This window comes from Calliphora vicina, chromosome 3, assembly GCF_958450345.1.
Source record: "Calliphora vicina chromosome 3, idCalVici1.1, whole genome shotgun sequence".
NCBI lineage: Eukaryota > Metazoa > Arthropoda > Insecta > Diptera > Calliphoridae > Calliphora > Calliphora vicina.
The window spans coordinates 79,244,886-79,269,236 of NC_088782.1; the positions used below are offsets into that span (position 1 = coordinate 79,244,886).

At 31.3% G+C, this 24,351-nt stretch overlaps 1 protein-coding gene across 1 annotated transcript; it reads left to right on the forward strand.

Moving 5' to 3' along the window:
• The first annotated feature begins 1,013 nt into the window (after positions 1–1,013).
• Positions 1,014–23,859, forward strand: LOC135956076 (uncharacterized). Its single transcript, XM_065506564.1, has 2 exons — positions 1,014–5,496; positions 22,584–23,859. The coding sequence occupies exons 1-2, from the start codon at positions 1,361–1,363 to the stop codon at positions 22,645–22,647; spliced, it is 4,200 nt and encodes a 1,399-aa protein (XP_065362636.1). The 5' UTR covers positions 1,014–1,360; the 3' UTR covers positions 22,648–23,859.
• Positions 23,860–24,351: the final 492 nt, after the last annotated feature.

Consider the following 24,351-nt stretch of genomic DNA (forward strand, 5'->3'; position numbering starts at 1 on the left):
CAATTTGAATTTAACGGTCGGTAGCAACTGCCAGCAACATTCATCGTGTTTATAAACATTTCCATCCGTAGTAGTAGTAGAAGATTCTACTTAACAATGTTGATAGCATGCGGTTGTTAGCATTGTTTGAAAGTATGGCAACACTGAATGTTTAAACATTTAAGCCTAGTACTCTGTTCATATTTGCGAAAAATCATGGTTTTTAATGCGAAAAATTTTATATGCTGTTTGACAGCTAGCTGTTGCTTTTAATTTCGTGCGAAAGAAGTGCTGCGTATGTTATTTCGTGTGGAAAAATAAGGTTGCCAGATGTATTTAACATGTTTTCCACAATAAAAACAGAGTACAACTTTTGCGAAATTATTTCGCATATATTCCATTCCAAATATTTTATATGTAGTTTGACAGCATTTCGCACGAAATTTTGAACAGAGTAACCCACGTTCTTATTTATTTGCAAATAAAATATCTAAATTTGTACTGCATACTTTAGGGAGCTTTTTTATTACAGTTGACTGGACTCACAAAAAAAAAAGAATTTCCGAGTTTTAACCGGAATTGTTGAATTTTTTCTTTACAAACCATCTCCTGAAAATTTCGAATCGAATAAAAAAAAATCAGCCAAATCGCTCCAGCCGTTCTCACGTGATGACATTACATACATGGACCATTTCATGTTTATATATATATATATATTGTAATACAAAACCATTCTATGCCAAAATATAAATATGTATTACATAGTAATAAAAATCCTGAGATATAAACTATACTTAGTAAAAAAAGAAATAACAATTAAAATAAATGGTCCTATTACATTTATACAAACAAAATTAGCTCCCCAGCCAAATATATATTAAAAAGTAAAATATTTAGAAAATTATTTTATACAGAAATTGTGAACATTATTAAATTGTTTCCACTCATCGTGATTACCCTACTGTATATTGGTAATTTTAGTAGTTTTCCTCGTTTTAGTGTTTGTGAAATGTAAAAGATGTCGACAACACTGCTAATTAAAAAACAACGATTCGACTGTGTAAAATTCCTATACGCCCGTTTTCAATCTTACGAGTTACTATGATATATACAAAATAGAATCGATTTTGCAATTGGATTTTGTTTCTTAAAACTGAAATCGAACAAAAAATAAAAAGAAGATAATACTGAAGTGTTCTAAAAAAGTGACCAAGTTTTTTTTTACAGTTCTTGTGCATGCTTATGATTTAAAATAAATACGAATTCAATTTAATTGGAATCTCTCTCACTGGGCAAACAAACCAAACGTATTATAAATGTCCCACACTTAAGATGACAATAGCTTTAATATTAGTGTAAGCAATAAAGTTGCTTTTGCAATATGCCGAGAAGTACTGCCAAATCTAAAGCGAAGAATGGTAATGTTAACGTGAAATCTTGTAATGTTTCCAAAAAAAGTACAACTACAAAAACACCAAAAAATGATAATAGAAAAGAAAAGTGTATTAAGAAGGAGTTGTTGGCGGATACCGCTAAAGAAACTGTTACTGTTGAAGAAGTATTTCATAGAAAGTCCGAACGACGAAGAGTTGCACGAGATATATTTTTAGTATTTGAAGAAGAGTCAAATTGCAGACGCAGGACGAGAGGAGCAAGTAAAAAACAAACAAAACAAAAGTTTGGACACCTAAAGGTAGAGGACCCTACTAAAGCAAAAGGTCTCCTGCGAGATATAAAAAATGAGCCAAGATGCTATCTAAATGGTAACAACTTAAGTGTTAATGCAACAGTACCTCCTGCTGTGCCGGCTTTAAAACGTAATACAAACATATTAAATATCAGCAACGGAGAGAAAAAGGCGAAAACGGAAAAAATCAAAGCAGCCGTCTGTAAAACTGCAAATTCGGCTTATTCAAACAAATCAAACAATATCAAATCTATAAAAATCTCAACAGTAGAATCACAATCTTGCACATTAGATAATGAAACAAGAATAGTTGCCAGGGTAAATCCAATATTCTTATGGGTGAAACAGGATGATACGCGTATTGTCGAAGTCCGTTGTGAAGACTACGACAAAAGAAATCGCATCCGCATCACTAAGACATCAAATGGATGGCGGGCCATTCCACGATCTGATCCGACATCATCAAAAGTACTAAAGTTTTATCCCACACCTTTAATGAAAGTAAAAAGAGAAAATCACATTCATGAAACAAATAACAATAGCATCAATAGTCATAGTAAAAATATAGAAGCAACCGTAGTTTGCCAGGATTATGTGACACAAAAAGTATTGCCTGATAATATGGACAGGGGAGTTGACGATAAATTGAGTGGAATTGATACAGTATGCAATCCTCTGGCAACTAAAAATGTTAAATCGAAAACCAAACATAAGAAATCTAAAAAACTCAGGAAAAAATCACAATCTGAGAAAAGCTCTAAAAAGCCTAAAACCAATGTCACTGCCATACAAAATCTGATTGTTAATTCTGAATCTTTAACTACACCTTTGAATCCACTATTTACAACAACTTCTTCAGATGAATCTGCTGGACTGACATATTCAAATACAAATGCTGTAATATCTGAATGTAGAATGAATAATGAACAAAAGTCTGAAGAAAGTTTGTCCACAGAGGATTTAGTTGAAAATATCCATGTTCAAACTTTCGATGAGAATGTTGAAGCATTGGAAAATAAATCAACATCGATAAAATTTTCTTTAACGATAGACGTAACTTCTGAGACAGAATCTACATATCAAAAAGAATCGGAAGAAGATTTTACCTTTCATTTATGTCCCAAAACTGGTCTGTTTTTGCCAAATAATTCAGTAAATATTTCAGAATATCAGGTTGAATCATTTGAAAATGAAAGCATCCAAAACAATTCAAAATCTGCTAAAAATAGTTTTCTCAATCCTAGCAAGGAAGAAGTGGTCACTGATATGGATAAACTCAATGCCGATTCGAAAATACAAATCACTGAAGAGATCCCTGAAAGTTTGGAGGCCAAAACGAAGAATCTTAAAGATCTTCTCGACGATGCCGATCTACTGCAGCACTGCGATGACAATGCGAATAGCGACGCAGAACTAATCGATACTCTTGTAAAGACAAGCTGCGAAAATAATTTAATTCAAGCGAATGAAATTATAACAAAAGCAACTATGGACCAATTGCACCATAAAACGTTACAAGGTACAAATGAAATGGTAGTTCAACTTATAGCTGATGTAAGTGATCCTCCGAAATGTCTGTCGTTTAACGAAGCTGGCGAAATAGAAGGTTTGAATGGAGAACTGTTTCAATCTAATACATATATGGAGACTTTTGATAAACAGTCATCTAGCATATTAACAGAACAACAGATTACGTTACATTCGACGACTTCGGTAGTGGCAACGCCGGCATCGCCACAAAGGTCACCAACATGTGAAAATATTGAACCTATTATGGGAATTATGGACATTAACAATAGCAGTAAAGTGCGATCAGTATGTGTTATAGAAGATTCGCCTAAAGATCTTAGCTATAAAAAACGTGAAGAGGTTTGCCCCCCATCAGAATCGCGTAGCCAGTGTGCAGTTACATCCAGTTCCGATGTGGTCAAATCACCACAACGAGAAGACACATCTTCATTAGCATCATCATCAGAAACACTCAAAAACCTCATACTGGAACAGTTTATGAAATTAAATGCTCTCTCAACCCAACATCAAAGGGATCCAATAGATCTTGGAAAACAAAGACATCAAGAAATATCCAATATGAAATCCCTATACAGCTCTAAGTCGGGACAATCAAGTGATTTCATTGAGACCGTTGTCATTGAAGATGACGAAGACAATGATGGCGAAAGTGAAATTGAACAAGAACCATTGAAGAAACGATTACGACTTAATAAGCTCAAAGTTGTAACTCAGAATGTGGGCAAAATAGCTATGATAGACAAGGACCCTGATCCATTAACTCAGCTGCGTTTGCTAATACGAAATACACAATGGAAAGTTCCCGATCCAATACTAGTTCCAAAAGACAGACTTAGTGCCGTTTTAGCATCACCTGCTAGAGAAATTCCACTCTTGATTACTACAAGACCTGAACTACGATTGCCTGAAGCTTTTGCCTATCCAGAAATTATACAGAATCCCAATATTCTTGTTATTTCGATGGCTCAGCTTGAGGCTATTTTAAAAAATGAACTTGAAATCGAAAAAAATGCAAGTTCCAAAGTCATGGAGCCAGATATGAATGAACAATTGTCTGAAGAGGACATATCTGTCCAATTAACAAATGTAAACGATTTACAATCACAATCGTCTACACAGCAACTTCAACATCAGCTCAAACAATCTACAAATACTATTACCACAGATACCACTGGTTTATCGTCAGACTCTCCATCTGAAACAAGAAAAGAAAATGTTAAACGTTCGCAAACAGGTCCTTCTCTATCTTCGGACTTAAATTCTGCCACGATGGCGGTGCTAAATCAGATGTTTTGGCTGCCTTACTTTGGACAAATTTCCCAGGATATTGTAAAATCTCTTAAAAATCCAATAGTATTGCAAGAAAAATGTGCAAACCTAATTCCATTTTTAAATTCTCATTTAAATGGTTTAACAAACATAGAAGATATTTATAAAAATACTACTAATAGTAATAGTAATAAAATGAATGTACAATCTGCTTCAAATACAGGATTGCAAAGCTTTCAAGAGCAGATTGCTACAAATGATGAGTTATCGTTATTCCAAAAAATTGTTCAACATCAAATGCAAAGTGTACTTCAGTTGAATCAGCTAAAAGCAGACTCATCGCAACATAAGGCTCCGGTAGCAGCAGTTAATGCAGTCTCTATAGACAAAACGAACTCTAGCAACATTGATTCCATATCAAATTTTATTGAGAATAGGAAGCAAAAAGTACTTTTACCAAATAACAAACAGACAAACCCATCTACCATGTGTAAAAGTCTAACAAATAATTGCAGTAGCAACAACACTTCAGTAACAGAAAAGTCATACAATTTAAGGAGTTCAGTCGCGGGTCGTCACTCCTCTGAATCAAAGCAATATTCAAATAACAACCATAGACAAAATACGGACAATAAGCCAAGACTAACATGTAAATCATTGTCTAATCTCTTGGACCCCGAGCACAGTATGGCTCCATCGTCGAGCTCGTCAACTCCGTATGTACAGAATTTATCGTCGGACTTTCTTAAAAGTGCAAATGAAATGAAAAGAAATACAACAGAGTGTAAAGTTAGCGACAGAAATACAGAAAGTAAAGGAACAGCCTTAAGTGATGTGACTACTTTGCCTCCTCCATCTGCAAGACCTTGCAGCATTACAAATGTCAGTGTTGAGTCGAACAGTGAGTTGAGTAAACAAAAAGCTAAAACATTTGTCGATAGTATAACACCTGAAAACAATAATGTGAATAACGATGCGTCTGGACTAACAACCGATACAAATATACCACTATGGCATCCTCTTTTCGGCAGGTAATACTATTTTTTAGTGAACAAATTACAGCAACATCAGGGATGTCATATAATTTTGTTCAAAGATAACCAATTTTAATAAAAAATATCTATATATCGGCGGTGTAAAAAATGTTTAAATATACATAGTTATATTATACGGGATTTCTACTGGTTGAATAGGACAAGTTTTTCAAGCTTTTAGCTTGAAAAGTAAGTTTTTGGTTATTTTACAAGTTTTTTTTTAAATGCATTTTTTGCAGAACCTTGCATAAATGTTATATCGTCGAATGATGATTTATTTGGTGGTCGAAATATATGTAATTGAATAATGCACGACTTTAAATTAACATAAACTATTTATTATTATTTCTAAATTATACACAGTAATTAATATAAATCAAGTAAGTTAACATGTTGATGGCAAAAGAACGACTTCTAATAAAGAAGAATATCAAAAAGTGTTTCTATGGTTGAGGGTTGCCATATCGACAATTATTTTACAAAAGAATTAACATTAGATATTACAAGTGCACATATAATTACAATTCTCCCTCACTTAAAAATAACATTTATAAGTCCATACATGGAATCAATGGTGGTCTGCGTTGTCGACTGGACGTACGTCGGCTCATTGTTTCATCAGCATTTCCAGAAGTAGATGGCAGTTGTGGTTCTTGTGGCTGTTCATTGAGTGTAGGTGTACTATGTTCGGTGATTGTAGGTGTTCTAGGCAATGTAGGGACATCTCGAAATACTTGAGTTGGAATGAGAGGCAGTAAAGCCGGATAGTACCAATTCTCCACGAAGGCTTATTTACGGTGTAATACCTGGCTTGAACGCGATCTCCCTCACTTAATTGTCTTACTGTTAAATAAGGAGTAGAGTTTTTGCAAAATGTTGAAGGTTTTAAGGCATCAAGTTGGATTCTAATCTGCCATCCAAGGTACTGCTCAGAGGGCGATTTCCCATTTCTTAGTGGTGTTGCTCTGTATCTAAAAAGTATATCTTGAATCTTTTTGAGAATGGATGATGTATTGTCTGACATGGCCGCTAATCGTTTCTTTAGGAAAATACCAGAATTTCGGCAGAATTTTGTAAATTCGTCACTTGAAAATAGTTGCGTTATCGGATACCATAACATCTGGAAATCCGTATCTAGCGAAAATGTTAGATAATATTTCAATGGTTGAAGATGAGCACACGCCTACTTCTGCCCATTTAGATTTGGAATCAATGACTACCAAAAATGTATATCCATGATAAGGTCCAGCGTAGTCAATGTGAATACGTTGCCAATTTTGTTGTGGTTCATCCCAAGGATGCAAAACAGCTTTCGGAGGATTATTCTGGACAGAGGCACAAGCGGCACATGAACGAACGTAATTTTCAATATCTTTGTCTGTTGAAGACCAGTATACGTACCTCCTTGCCAATTGCTTCATTTTTTTTATACCCTACACCACCATAGTGGGTGCAGATGCGTTTGTGCAGATGTTTGTAACGCCCAAAAATATTGGTCTAACACCCACCTTAAAGTATACCGATCGACTTAGAATCACTTTCTGAGTCGATTAAACGATGTCCGTCCGTCTGGCTGGTTGGCTGGCTGTCCATGTAAACCTTGTGCGCAGAGTACAGGTCGCAATTTTGAAGATATTTCGATAAAATTTGGTACATATAATTTTTTCGGCCCAAGGACGAAGCCTATTGAAACTGGCTGAAATCGGTCCATTATTTCATCTAGCCCCCATACAAATGTCCTCTCGAAATTGGACTTTATGGGTCATAAATGTTTAATTTATATATGTATATAGACAAATTTCGCTCCAAATAAGTTGTATATACAGTGGTGGCCAGGAATTTAAGACAAAAATTGTTTGCTAAATTCCATGTAATTGTCAATTAGTTTTTCAAATATTTCCACAAATATGTATGCATGAGGACTGTTTTAACACACAAGTGTGTTTTATTCGACTGTGTCAATTCATACATATTCATTTTTCTACAACTTGACCAAAACATTTTTTTTTTAAATAAACATATTTTCTCACATTTATATCATTATAATTTTATTATTATAAAATATTCGGAACAAATTTCGTATTTTTAGTTCCATTAGTTTCGGTCATATCATGTTATTAACAGCGGATGTTCGCTGAGGTGGGTCAACGTATTTCCACATATGTTTTTCCAAACATTTATCAGAAACTAGAAACATTAATAATAAATTTCATACCCTTAGAGGTCCTTTTATTTTGGCTCTATCGCACTTAAAATTCAGTTGATGAAAAAAATTCAAGTATTTGTCTTAAATTGGTGGCCACCACTGTATACAAAATTCATGTCACCAAATTTTGTTACGATCGGTCATAATTAGTCATAGCTCCCATATAGACCCGCTTCCGAAAATCACTTTAACGTGCTTAAATCACTTAAAAATGTTGGTATATACACAAAATTCAACATTAACGTTCATATAGACATAAATCACACGACCTAATTTCATGGTGATCGGTCCATAATAGGTCATAGCTCCCATATAAGGCCCACTTCCGAAAATCACTCACGAATACTCCAAGTGAGTATAGTGGAGTTCATTAAGTACAGCTGGTTGAAGTAAAGTTGGAATCATGACCCTTTTTCCTTTGAACAAAATATCAGAATCAATTGTGTATTCCGTATCGGACACGTTTGAATTACGTAATTCCGTTATAATTTTTGAAAGTCCTGTGTCTCTTTTTGTAGCATTTCGAATTGAATTAAAATTTAATTCCAATGAACTTATTTGTAACAATGTTGATTCGCAGATATAATGTACTTCGTTGTCTATAAAATTGATCAGGTTCATATCTGTGTTTAATGGGGCCCTCGACAGGCAATCAGCGTTTACATTTTCTTCACTTTTTTTTGTAACAACTTCGTAATTATAACCAGTCAAAAATGCTGCATATCTTTGAAGTCTCGATGACGTCATTTGCGGTAATTTCGAATTTTGATGAAAAATGCAGGATAACGGCTGGTTGTCTGTAACAAGTTTGAAAAGTCTACCATAAACATAGTCATGAAAATGTTGAACTGCATACACGGTTGCTAAAGCTTCTCGATCAAGTTGGGAGTAATTCTGCTCTGCTGGGGCCTTTCCACACCATGAACTATGTGAGACAAAACGCCCGATATCATATTGCAGCATTTTTGGTAACTAGAATTCCATTTAAAAACGGCATTTTTGCGTAATAACAAACGTAAAGGAGTTGTTAATGTACAAGCATTGGGTATGAATCTAGCATATTAGGTCACCATGCAAAGAAATCGACGGACATCCTCCACACATTTTGGTTGTGGCATCTCAACTATGGCCTTTGTCTTAGAAACTGATTTTTGGACTTTGTTGTACTCCACAGTATGGCCCAAAAAATCAATCTGTTTTTTATAGAATGTACATTTTGAAAGTTTCAAGTGAAGGTCGTACTTCTTCAATTGAGTCAAACACATTTTTAAGTTCGCTTTGCAATCGTCTAAACTCTCACCCTGTACCACAATGTCAAATATGCTTCTGTTTTTGGAATTTCACGCAGTATTTGATCTACGATACTATTGAATTCAGCAGGCGCTGTCTTTATTCCAAATGACAGGCGATTCATACGAAATGTGCCTCGTCACTGTTGGCAACCTTGGCGATAATTCCGCCTTTTTCCAATTCGTCGAGCTCCTTGTTAACTTGTTCTGTTAACGCATAGGGGATTTGACGCTCTTTTGTGTAGCTAGGCATTTTCACGCAATTGCAATGTAACCTTGTAATTAGGTATACACCCAATTTTCTGGTCAAAAACAGACGCAAATTCGGTCATTTAATCTTCGATTTGTTCCGAATCAGTAATAGAATTGATCACAACCATGTTTAACTTTCTTTGATCCAATTCGTTAAGGTTAATACCTAGGCGACGTATCCGTGTTCTACCTATTAGAGCCGTACAACCATCCGGTACAACGTAAATGTCACCAAAGATCGAAACGTTGATGAATTTGATATGCACACGAACTTTACCTTCTGGATTAAATGTATTTTGTGTATAGGAGCGGAAAACTATATTTGTTGGTGTTACTACGTTAGGCAATTTAAGTTCTTCGAATATGCTTCTGGATAAAAATGAATAACCGGAGCCAGAGTCTACTTCAAATTTTGCTGTTTTACCTTCTATTGCAATGTTTGCATAATAGCGCTCAGAGTTTGTATTTGCGTAGTCATTTCGGTAAACATTAACAATTTTATAGATTCCGTAGTCGAAATTATCACTACTAACTTGATTTGTAGAGTTTTCCCGTGTACTGGGTTTATTTTTAGCTCCGGCATTAGGACTATCCGCCAAAAGGGAAGCAATGCACACTTTTGCTACATGCCCGTATTTTGCACAAAAATTGTACTTTAATTTTGAATCGGAACGACACTCCCTTGCAAAATGGTCATTTCTGCCACATCGTAAACATAATCCAGCAATACCCAATTTCTCGTAATTAACTTTACGTTTGTTTTGTTGTTGAATTTTGGGAAGACTTATTTCTTTTTTCTTATTGAACATTTTGTTTACAGCCGCGGTGGATGAATTTGTTGCAGCCTGTGACAATTCCTTTGCATCACACTTTGCTGCCTCGAGCGCCAACGCCTTCAACACAATTTCTTCAAATTTAGATGCATTTGATTGAAGTAGTTGCTTACGAATGCCGTTGTCATTAATGACACGGATAAATTGTGCCCTTAACACATCAGCAATTGAACTTTTACACTCGCAATCGGACACAAACTCACAATCGATTATATCAGTGCGAAGTACTGCCACAAAAACCGCCACTGACTGTCCCTCACTGTCCCTATTGATCGGCATCCATTTTGTTTTTATAAGCTTGTTTAATTGCACAAAACTTTTACGCTCATCGCCAACTATTGTCCTTCATGCCCACCACAACATAATGAATATTGGTTGTAGACTTAGTATGCAAACGTGCTAAGTCAATTTTTACTAATTTTACAGGAGACACAATAAACTTTCTAAAATCCTTTGTTTTAAATATTTTTGAAATATGTAAACCCTCTTAAAAAGCTAAAAAGTTGTTGTAAATTATGTTTAGGAACCTTAGTTTTTGCGTTCTCAACACATTTAACATTTACAAATTCATAGATTGAAAGAAGAATTCTAACTTTTTAAAAAAAAATATTTCGAATACATCGGGCGACTAAAAGTTAGTAAAACTTGGATTTAAATATAAAAAACCACACTCAAAATTTCACATGCTAAAATTATGAAATCTCAACAGCTGACAGAACAAAAACTAAAAGTCAGAATGTATTTCGACCTTCAAGGGAAATGTTTACAAATCTGTAACTAAAGTCACCATTAAATTAAAAATTAAATTAAATAAAAAATAGGCGTTATTTGGATGGACCTGGTCCCCTCGGAATCAACAGTTTTGAAATTTATTTTCATTTAGAATATTTAGTGTAAAGTTAGCTTTTCAAAAAGTGCAAATTCCTAATACATCTTCCTAATACATTTTTTAGATAACTTAAAAAGAAAAAAGTAGTTTTTTTCCCAAAAACTAGAGAAAAGTAGCCTTTTTTAAAATTTTTTAAATTCAAATGCATATAACTTTGGAGTCAGTCACGATTTTTAAATAATTCCGTTTTGGTTTTTGGTAGTCCAATAAAAGAAAAATGGAGAAAATCGGGAAATATTTGGACCCGCTGTTATCAAAAAACTGGAGTAGGGTGGATAAAAATGTTGAAAATTTTATTTTCAAATGCGAATATATCCGAAGTTATAAGAGATAATCGATAGCTACGACGAGGTTCTGTAGTGCTCGACAAGGAGATTCTATATATGTAATGGTTTTGAAATCGAAACACAGCCGAAGAAATAGGATCGTTTTAAAAATTTAAGATACCCGAGGTTCCCTACTTTGGGGAACCCAGGCCGCACCCCTGGTGGGTCCATGCGGTCAAAATTCAAAACTTAAACTCAACAACAATTCTTCTTTGCGCATGTCAAATTTCATTCAAATCGGACTAAGGGTTTGAAGTTACAGATTTATTTCCCTCTTTTTTTTTCTCATACCACTGTGCGTTTTAATTATTTGATAGCACAGGGCAACAAAATCGAAAAAATTTTAGAGGCTTTTTAAACCACTACACAATTTTAATGTATTGTGGTTCCAGTACTACAAATATGGTCCAAATTTTAAATTCTATTGAGAAGTTTTTTTAAAATTTTTTTTTTTTGTAAAATTGTGAATTTTTTTAGATGTTTCTCCACATAATTTATAATAACTCAAAAAGGGTTAGTCCTATATTATTGATATAAAATTGACATAACCTTTAATCTGTTTATATATTCCGTTTTAATCGACTCAGTAGTTTCTGAGTTATAATAACAAATTGAAGCAAAAAATATATTTTTTTACGTGAAAATAGCTAATTTTTGTGCTTTAAAAATCGAAAACGGTAGAAATTTTTCAGGTTTATTACTTTATCGCATACCCGCATATAATAGCAACAATATGAGATATAGATAATAAAAATCGTTTGATTCTTTTCGAATTTATTCACAATTAAGTGAATTCGCCCATTTTCACAAAATTTAACTTTTTAGTTTCATATATATAAAATGTTCTTCTTTCAAAACCAGTAGTTTCGGAGTTATAATAACAAATTGGAGCAAAAAAATATTTTTTACGTGAAAATAGCAAATTTTTTTGTTTTAAAAAAATCATGAAAAATCGAAAACGGCGGAAATTGTTCAGATTTATTGCTTTATCGCAAAGTCACTTGTAATAGGAACAAAATGAGATATCGATACTATAAAAATCGATGGATTATTTTCGAATTTATTCACAATTAAGTGAATTCGCTCATTTTCATTCACAAAAATTTGCTATTTTCACGTAAAAAATATATTTTTTGCTTCAATTTGGCCTATTGAGGTTTTTTTATATTACTTGAATTTAAATAAACAAATAAAATTTGTTATTATAACTCCGAAACTTCTGAGCCAATTAAAGCTCTCAATAATATCGGACTAACCCTTTTTGAGTTATCATAAATTATGTGGAAAAAAATCTAAAAAAATCACAATTTTAGAACGAAAAAAAATTTTAAAAAAGTCTATCCATAGAATTCAAAAATTTTACCATTTTTGAATTGAAATGTACAAAAATCCTTGAATCTTTTTTCAAGATTATTTGAATATGAGAAAACATTAAAATGTTACTATGTGAAAGTATTTAGAGCTTATTACAACATTTTAAGGGCAAAAATAATAGTTTAAACTGACTATTACTACGTTTATACGCACGACTTATTCGCAAATAAATATATCGAAAGTAGACAAATTAGCCGCATAAACAGTGAATTATTTTTTTATTTGCAAATAGCTAACTCACGAAAACAATTCCTGATTAACGACACTATTTGCAAATAAGATTTTAAACATTGCCCTATTTTTAAACGTTTTTAGTTTTTCTTTCGTTTTTTAAATATTTCATTGCGTTTTTGCATTAATTGGATTGCATGACAAATAAGAATTTTTAATTCTTTCATTTTTGCATTTAAAAAAATAAGAATTTTCCGTAACCAAAGTGACATATAAACAGAGAGTTAGTTAATTGCAAATTATTTTTATTTGCGAATATGCTACGTATAAACGTAGTATATATGTATTTAATTTTTTAATTTAATTGGTGTGTTTTAGGCCAAAATTGTGGCGAAAACTAAGCTCCAATTAGCATATGAAATGAATTTGACTCTGATTGTTGTTTCGCTATTATCATTGTTTTTTGAAATCGAATATACATATATTTTCTATTTATATTTTAGTTTTGGTATACATATGTATATTAACAGAATATATCGTTAGCTTAGTACACAAACGTGCCAAGTCCCATTTTTAGAATTTTACAGGAGAGACAAAAAACGTTCTATCTTTTTTTGCTTTCAATATTCTTTAGATCTGTAAACGCAGTTCTCTGCTATGATCTGTTGGCTTTAAGTATCAGTTGAAAAAATAAAATAATTGAAATGACTTTAGAAACTGAAGCTCTTTTGATTTTTATGATTTTGAGTTTTTTGGCTGGACTTAGCACATTTTCTTATAATAAATTTTAATTTCTCGTTTTATTATTTTACAAATTGGTTTTATTATTTTATATTATTTAAATACATAACAAAAAACAGTCTTATTTCATTGCTGTAAAACAAAATAACTAAAAATCTTAAATAAATTAGTTTTTTATTATTTCTTCAAAATTTAATTTTTTTTATTTTACAGTGAATTGTGTAACCATACTATAGTGATTACATCGAAAAATGTTAATCTTCAAAGTATTATAGCAAATAGTATTGAAAAAGTAGATTTAAATAGCATATTCAATGTTTTTTGCTGGACTTAGCATGTTTTCTTATTATTATTTTTTTTTGTGGAGTTAGCACTTTTGCGTATCACTGAAAAATCATCAGTTAGAAACAAAATAACGAAATTTTTAATTGCAAAATATGTATCTTATGTTTTACTATCTTTCTGCATCAAAATCTTAATTTCAATCAAAAGTGGACTTGTTACGTTTGCGTACTAAGCTAACGTTATATTGATTTACTATAAGAGAAAAATCTGTCACGTACGACATTAAACAATCATCCAAAATCTATTCCATTATAAAAACCCATGAAGATGTTCAAAGTCACATTCAAAGAAAAGTAAATTTAAACGATATATAATTGGATTTACAAGAAAAGTTACCTGTTTTCGTAAAAAATTTAAAATGGCGCTACAAAGAAGTTGAATGGAGTAAAGATACATTTTATAAGCTCACGAAGTTATACATATGAAGATTTATGTAATATATTATTGGCAACTTCAGATCCATTCAAAAATTTACCTCGGACATAAATTAAATGTACTCAAATAATTGTTAACTTATCCACATACGAATTTTTTAAATGTAAAATGTTAAAAAATAGTTTGTTTTTGAGCCATCTGTATACAAGAAGTTCCAATTTTTGTATGTTAAAAGTATTTCTTTAAAAAGTGAAATGTATATATAATTGGATGTAGATTCTTTAGGTAGGTTAATAAGATCAGAAATAAAATTATCCTTTTTCAATTTCCATGGTGGTTCAGTGGGTGTATAAGCTTTTTGCTGTTTTAAGTTCAAACCAATGTGGGAGGCGAATTTATGTGAGTTGTAGATCGTGTAGATACGCATTGGGGACTGTGATAGTAGGTTTGATAATCGACAAATAAGGTGTTGATCTGATGGAAACATAATTTTAATTATAAAATTTGTAGTAAGCGTTGTATACCTTTGGTCAATTGTGGATATTCCGGCTTCAGCAAATAAATTCCTAATAGGAGTAGTTTTTTTTACCAATTTTACCAGCTATACATTTTAATATATTAATTCGTTTTGATAGCGTTTTTTTAATATGATAATAAACCAAGAATTTTTAATGATTCTGTCTTACTAATTTGTTTTCCTTGAATAACAATATTGGTAGTCTTACATGATCTTTTCTTGCATATGTGTAAATATTTAGTTTTATCGAATGCGATTTTTGCACCACTCACTTATAGGAATGAATAAAGTGTTTATTTCCTGTTGAATATTCGAGTTTGTGCTTGTATATTATGATTAAACATCCGCATATATAATATGTTTAAAAAATTTATTATTGGATATAATTTTGTTTAGTTGGTTAGTGGCAATTTTAAAAAAAATTACAGATAATGGGGACCCTTGAGGAATTATATAGATTTTCTGTAGATGAAAAGCAGTTATTTAGTTTAACTTTTATCTTTCTATTAGATATAAAAGTGTACACAAAATTGATAATTTTTTTTTCCAAGTTTCCATTCTTTGAGCTGTGAAATAATCGAATGAATTCCAATGCGATCAAAATCCTTTTCAAAATCAACTGATACGATGGATATGAGACTATGATGTGTAAGCGCGGAAGCTGTTAAATGGTCGATATAAGTTAAAGCATCGATAGTTTTAAATTGCGACAAGTTTTACATGGACGGACATCGCTTAATCAACTCAGAGAGTGATAATATAAAAAGGCCCTAACTCGTGTTTTTTTTTTTTTGTAAGTCCAGATTTTCGTTTAATTCGATAAATGGTCCGATCATATATCATAATTAGCCAAAAAAATCACGACATAAAAAACACGAGTTAGGGCCTTTTTATATTAAGCCATCGATATATTTACATATATTTTGAAAATCTCCTTATGGACTATTTATATTTTAAATTACAGCTCATTCGGATCATACTTGGATTTTTGGAGATATTTTTAAAAAATGTGAGACCCGATATGGCGTGTAATTTTGCTAATTAAGCATAAAGGGCTCTATTTGCAACTTTTGTGTCTTTGGTGACCCCCAATGAAATTTTACCGCAAAAAGTTTCGTAGAATATTATAATCTTTTTTCGATTTTCTCGAAAAAGGTGTCAATTTGACCCCTAAAGATAGGAGAGGGGGTTAAGATCTTCCACAAAAATGATCCCCATAAAATTCCACAATATAACTCTGACAATAATAATTCTCTCAGATATTAGCTTACAACATTTTTTGAGTTCAAAAAATTAAAACTTTGACCCAGTGTAAAAAAAAATTTAGACCAGCTCACAGTGCGGCCAGGCACCTTTTTGTCCGGCCAAAAGTCGAAAAAACAAGTTTTTAGTTGGGGGTTTTTTTTGTCATTGGGTTGGTTAAAGAAATGCTCTAGGAGATAAAAAATTATGATAGTAAGGTCCCTTGCCTCAAATGCCATTCATAATTTCAGTTTGAATGAGGCCTTCACACGAATGGCACACTACCGTAGGAAAGATCGACTAGAAGGAGTTTCCGTTAAACAGGTGTCAAAGTTTTTATAATCAAGCAAATCAAACGAAACCAAATGGATTCTACAGCTGAAGGTAACTATAATACGTAAAATCAAAATCTGAATGTAAATGTCTAATAGTAAATTGAAACAAAATTTATGTGATTGAGTGAAATGTTTTTCTTGCTTTTTCCTGCTCTCTAAGCTATTGGAAGTAATAAGTCAAAGTATTATTTAACAAATAAAATACAATTTAGCTGCAAGTATTTGCAAGTTGCCCTACGTTCGGCAAAAAAAATTTAATTTTTTTGGTAACTACCTTGCTAAAATACTTACTAGAGGGTTTACGTCGCATTTTTTTTGTTTGTAAGGTGGTACGCTTTAATGTATATTAAATAACAATAATAATATAGATATACAATAAACTCTCGAAAACGTGAACTAAGGTAGAGCTACACAAATACGTATGCATGTATTTGTTGAATGCACTCTAACATCGCCATATTGCATTTCACCATTGTAAATTTAATTTAATTTATAATTTTAATTTTTTATTTCATTTATTAATTTGTTAATTTAATTATTTGTTAATTTTTAATAAATTTTCAATTATATACCTTAATAATATAAAAACAAAAAATTTTAATCAATTAGAAAATTCATTTAATTCTTTTTTCGTATGAAATGACGCCATATTAGGTCGACCATTTTGAATTTGAAAATTCTGGATTCGTAATCAGCTACCCCAAAAACCCCCATATACAAATTTGTGGATCATTTTGTACCATTTTCGACTTTTGGACGGACAAAGGTGCCTTTGGCCGCACTGTGCAGCTGGACTATAAGTTTATTCTACAAAAATGATATACTCAACATGCCCTTTCAGAATTATAGGGTCGCTGTTCTGTTCCAATCAAAAAGTCTCAATTTGTTGGTCAGTGTTATTATAAAAAATAAATCCACAACAAAGGTTAAGGGTATATAAAATTCGGCATAGCCGAATATAGCACTCTTACTTGTTTTACTTATTTTTCCAATTTTGATTAAATTCCTACACACAAAAAAATACATAGGTTATATTTCCTAAAAATATAGTAGCGGTATTCACTGTTAAGTGCGAATGGTATTGCATCATTGCAAATGCAAAATTGTAAAGGTTTTTGTGTGTATTTTGTTATTGGATTACGGTAAAATTTTGCATTTGCAATGATGCTAGACCATTCGCACTTAACAGTGAATACCGCTAGTTAATATAACTAAAATTTTAGATAATTTCAATGTTCGAAAAATCAACTAAAATTGTTTGTTAAAATTCCTTACAAATTTTTGTAATTTACCAATGAAAGCAATGTAAATTTATAGTTTAATTTTTGATAATTTAACTATGTATCATTTGTAACATAAAATGAATTTATTTACAAAATATATTTTAGAAAATCATAAAATTACACGCTTATCCTTAGCTTTTATTTAAAAAAAATATTTACAAAATGTACTTATGTATATCTGTATATAAATGAAATTGGATAATTGTTTGCAGATGCTTTTTTGAACATGATTCGCACTCAGACCCTTGAACACATGCAGTTTCAAAAACACGTTCCTTATGTTGCTGGCGTAAAAGACGCCATCGTATTGGCCGTGGACATATCAATTTTAAAATCGTTCGTTGATTTTATTGATGAATTCAAAAGTTCGTTCACTGTTAAGCCGGTGTAGCCGTAAAACCAAATCTATTTCTTCCTCAGTTGCAATTCCAGGGTTTTTTGTCATTGATGTGGTGGTTTTTCTGTTGGTTGCGGTTTTGCTAACACTTACCACGGTAGTTGAAGCACATTTACTGTTTGTTTTCAATAAGGAGCACATGCGCAAGTACGTCCAGGCTAATGGCTTGCTCAGAACTGCTTGGAGTTTAGCTTATTGTGGCTTTTTGAAAATATAAATTATTTAAGTAAATTTGTATATGTTTTAAAGTTAATTTAATATATACTACCCTTTTGCACCAAAAATATTTTCAATTGACAATTAAATAAACAAAAAACTTCGAAGAAGATAAAGAAATAAATTCGAAAATGTTACTAATTCCAATAGTTATATTAACATAGTTTTTAGGTAAACTGTATTGTTTGAATTACCTAATGGCATAAATAAAAAACTTAGTTTTTCATTTTCATATAAAAAGAAATTAACTATGCAAGCTTAGTTAATATAGCCTCGATTATTTTTTTTGTGTGTAGGAAATTAAATTTGTCATTCCCGTTTCTCGTGAAAAAAATATTCAGGGAAATCCCAAACCGCAGTCATAAAGCATATCGCTGCTAAATCTAATAAACTAAATAATAAATTATGTTTTTCATAAGTTTTATCTTGCGTCTCCCTCATGTGGAACCATAAAGATATGATTTCCTTCTACTAAAATTAATAGTTTGTAGTGCCACGAATATTTTCGAAACATTTTTGAAGAACATCGTGAAAAAAAATGTTTAATCAGCAAGTCAACCGCACAATCTATGTTTTTCAGTACCGCAATTCTGTAACTTTTTAACGACAAAATTTTGTCTCTGGTCTCTGCTGGCTGGTTACGATAACACAATAAACATAGCATACATAGTAGTATTATTTTAGGTCTTTTTTAGCTTAAAACGCAATAAAAACCACTGTGAAATATTAGGACATTATGAGACCTTGTGAATTGACCAATAATATTTATTTTGAAAAGCAATACAAACCACTGTGAAATATTAGGACAATATGACATGATAAGATACGTTGTGAATTGACCAATTATATTAATTTTAGAAAATAATATTCGAATTTTAAGAGCAACTTTTATTTGGGGCATAATATCCATAATTAACACATTTCTGGAGTGTATAATGTTTATCCCTATATTCAATTTCCATTTTTGGCGATGTGATACGATTATAAACTTATATAAAAGTTATAAAATCTTTTTCAAGACAGTATTCTAAGAAGGAAACTCATCTGAATTTGTCGACTGTCCTTATAACAACACATATCTAAATTCAGAATTAATGATCACTTGTGGTGGCATAGACATATGGGGCATTTCATGTCAAGTGAACCAACTTTTGAAATCGATGTCTTCCGATCGGGATGAAATTTGCACCAAGGTTAGCTCTATTGGATAGTAACTCAGACACAATTTTTCAACAACATCGGTCGAGAACTCTCTGAGTTATAGGGGGTAAAATTTTGACAATTTGGTCAAACAGGGGTTTTTTCTTATCCATGTAACTTATTACCTATTGTTCTTAGCAAAATGTGTCCCAAATAGTATAGATAGCTATTTCTTCGATCTTTCGAAAAAAAATATTTAAAAAAAAAAATAAAAAATTTTTAATATTTTTTTTCCGAAATCAAAAACTTTTTTGACTTTTTTTTAAAATACGTCCTTTTTTTTTTTTTTTTTTTCTTAAAATAAAGTTTAGATATTTTCCTTGAACACCTACTTGGTCGCTTAGTGGGATGCGAGTGGGATATCTATCAAAATAAATATTTTGTAACTCAAAACATAAAATTTTTGACTTTTTTTTGCAAAATCAAAAACTTTGTTGACTTTTTTTTTCAAAATGGACCCTTTTTTAATCTTTTTTTTTAGGTCAAACAAAAGCTTAGATATTATCCTTGAAGACCCTTTTGGTCGCTTAGTGGGATGCGAGTGGGATATCTATCAAAATAAATATTTTTTAACTCAAGACTTACAATTTTTGACTTTTTTTTTTGCAAATACGATTTTTTTTCCAAATGGGCCCTTTTTTTAAAATTTTTTTTGTAGTCAAAAGAAAGCTTAGGTCCATTCCTTTAAGATATTTTTAGTCCCTTAGTGGGATGCGAGTGGGATATCTATCAAAATAAATATTTTGTAACGCAAGACATACAATTTTTTAATTTTTTTTTGCAAAATCAAAATTTTTTTCCAATATGGGCCCTTTTTTAATTTTTTTTTTTGCTCAAAAGAAAGCCTAGGTCCATTCCTTTAAGATATTTTTAGTCCCTTAGTGGGATGCGAGTGGGATATCTATCAAAATAAATATTTTGTAACAATTTTTTAATTTTTTTTTGCAAAATCGAAATTTTTTTCCAATATGGGACTTTTTTTTAAAAATTTTTTTTTGCTCAAATGAAAGCTTAGGTCTTTTCCTTTAAGACCTATTTTGTCACTTAGGAAGATGTGAGTAGGATATCTATTAAAATAAAAATGTTGTAACTCAAGACATTCAATTATTGACTTTTTTTTTGCAAATTCGAATTTTTTTTCAAAATGGGCCCTTTTTTAAAAATTTTTTTTTAGTCAAAAGAAAGCTTAGGTCCATTCCTTTAAGATATTTTAGGTCCCTTAGTGGGATACGAGTGGGATATCTATCAAAATAAATATTTTGTAACTCAAGATATACAATTTTTGATTTTTTGGCAAAATCAAAAACTTTTTTGACTTTTTTTTAAAATGGGCCCTTTTTGTAATTTTTTTTTTTGCTATAAAGAAAGCTTAGGCCTATTCCTTTAAGATGGTTTTGATCGCTTAGTGGGATGCGAGTGGGATATATATCAAAATAAATGTTTTGTAACTCAAGACATACAATTTTTGTGTTAAAACATTTATTTTGATAGATATCCCACTCGCATCTCACTAAGGGACTAAAAATATCTTAAAGGAATGGACCTAGGCTTTCTTTTGAGCAAAAAAAAAATTAAAAAAGGGCCCATATTGGAAAAAAATTTTGATTTTGCAAAAAAAAATTAAAAAATTGTATGTCTTGCGTTACAAAATATTTATTTTGATAGATATCCCACTCGCATCCCACTAAGGGACTAAAAATATCTTAAAAGAATGGACCTAAGCTTTCTTTTGACTACAAAAAAAATTTTAAAAAAGGGCCCATTTGGAAAAAAAATCGTATTTGCAAAAAAAAAAGTCAAAAATTGTAAGTCTTGAGTTAAAAAATATTTATTTTGATAGATATCCCACTCGCATCCCACTAAGCGACCAAAAGGGTCTTCAAGGATAATATCTAAGCTTTTGTTTGACCTAAAAAAAAAAATTAAAAAAGGGTCCATTTTGAAAAAAAAAGTCAACAAAGTTTTTGATTTTGCAAAAAAAGTCAACAATTTTATGTTTTGAGTTACAAAATATTTATTTTGATAGATATCCCACTCGCATCCCACTAAGCGACCAAGTAGGTGTTCAAGGAAAATATCTAAACTTTATTTTAAGAAAAAAAAAAAAGGACGTATTTTAAAAAAAAGTCAAAAAAGTTTTTGATTTCGGAAAAAAAATATTAAAAATTTTTTATTTTTTTTTTTAAATATTTTTTTTCGAAAGATCGAAGAAATAGCTATCTATACTATTTGGGACACATTTTGCTAAGAACAATAGGTAATAAGTTACATGGATAAGAAAAAACCCCTGTTTGACCAAATTGTCAAAATTTTACCCCCTATAACTCAGAGAGTTCTCGACCGATGTTGTTGAAAAATTGTGTCTGAGTTACTATCCAATAGAGCTAACCTTGGTGCAAATTTCATCCCGATCGGAAGACATCGATTTCAAAAGTTGGTTCACTTGACATGAAATGCCCCATATGTATTACACTGGGTTACTTTTATTTTTAGAAAAAAAACTCTTGTTCTTTTGTTTTCAGTAGGTTTCGCGAACATATTTGGGTGAGCTGATGCTTGATTTTTATATATAAATGCGATTATTTATTCACACCACTACGAATTTATCTGCAAACACGAAAAAATAATAAATATTTTTATGACTTTTTAATTTTAAAAATATTGACATTTATATTTTTAACTATATTCTTCGTTAAAATTTATTACCGAGAGATAGTGAATATTAAATTCGTTAAAGCAACCGATAGTTTTCGTTACTTAACGACATCGGTAGGAAAGTAAAAAAAGTTACAGAATTGCGGTACAGATCTGGTTTGTGCAACAAGTATTTTACTTAATAGATATAAATAATACGATTTGTAATTTTGAACAAACAAAAAGTATGTGAGCTTTGACGGGCACCTTCAGTTGTAGGCTGTTTTATAATTAGCATACAACTGAATGAAATATTTGTTTTGTTTATGCTCTTAGTTGTGAAGGCACAAAAACATACAATACTTAAGCTTTAACTGCGACTTTCGATAATTAAATTATTCACTTAAAATTACATCTAAATTTATATAACTTTACTTATTAACAATACTTTACTTACAGCAATACTAAGACGGCATACAGTAGTCCATGGCAGTGGACAACTGTTACAGCAACGGGCGAATGACACACAGGGGCTCTTAAAGAGCCCGACATAAATCCCAAGGATTCAATAGAATTTCGGTATAATAATGTCAATCCTGCCGCTAAACCAAATAAAGCGATAAACACTCCTTTTTATTCCAACAACATAACAAATGCTATAAGTAATAGCAACAACTGTGCAAACACACCATCCAAATTTAATGGTGGGAGACAAGATCATCGATCGTTTCAGCAAAGTTCAGCCCCGTACAATCTCCCAGAAAGTTCAGTTCAACAAAAAATATCAACACCGATCAGGCGAGATTCACAATCATCATATGGTTATAAAGAATATATTGATACGAGATCTAATCTGGACTATGCAAGTGTTTGGCATCAAAAGCAACAACACCAACAACAGCAGCAGCAACAACAACAGTACAATCAACAGCTCCCATGGACGTCAATTGGCAGTAACCGCAGCTACTCAGATAACATCTCACAAGTAACATGTTCGAATCGAACACAAACATTTCCAAATTCTCGTCCATTTTATATGCAATTTAATCCATACATTACTCAAAGAGCCCTTATTGCGTCTCACAATCAACAACAACATTCTGTAGAAATGAACGACCCTCAAACAAATGTACGATTTGGCGATTATGATTATACGTTGCGTTAAACAAAATGTGTAATGTACATATACGCTTCAATCACGTAATATATGACATGACTCACTCAAATTAGTATTTGGACTGATCCTTTCAAAATGTATTTATTTTGTTAGCACTACAGTGTGTACACGATTCTTGTTATATGAGGAATATACACTCACTCTCATTTACAAAAATATAAAAATGGGAAAACTTATGTGAATTTAATTAGTTAATTTGTTATGAGTATGTAGTTTGTTACGCACTAAAATTGTTAATCTGTCTATATTTCTTTTTTTAAATGTTATGTTTTTATTTTTTAAGTTATGATTGATACTAAAATTAATGAGAACATATAGTATATAGATATATTTATTAACTTATTATTTTTTTCAATGTCTTTTTTCAAAATAAAAGCAAAGTAATGGTGATTTTTAACAACATTTCATTCCACAAAAAAAAAACTGCAATATGAATATTATAGACCATCTCATTACAGACTGTTATAAAAATGGTCGAATTATTGTTTATATAAAATCAAATAAAAGTAATAGGTATACATACTAGTTAAATAAAAATATCTGTTTTCAAGTAACCAATTTAATATGTATTTACATGCTGATTTAAAATGATATCTTACATACAAAAGCCATTCATCAGGTAGGTGACATTGATTTAACAAAATATAAATGATATACATAACTACTAGGGTTCTATTCGCAATACCGAAACCGAAAATAGCATTTCAGTTTGTTATAATGAATCAATCATTCCTAAATAATTTTTGTATTTGATAAAATTGGCACTTTTATTGTTTTCTTCATTAATTACATTATTCTTATAATAAAACTGAAAAATTGTTACACATATCGACATTAACAAAAGTTTTATTATAAATGTGTATATTATTTTAAATAATTTTTATGTGAAAAAAGTGTTTATGGGGGAAAAAATCGATTTTCAAAAACATTGAATCTTTGTTTACTCGACAGTAAAACTTGTAAATTGCGGATTCGATTTAACCCATTTGGCGCCGCTGTACTCAATTGAGTACAGCTAAATATTAGGCGATATTTTTGAAATTTTAAAAG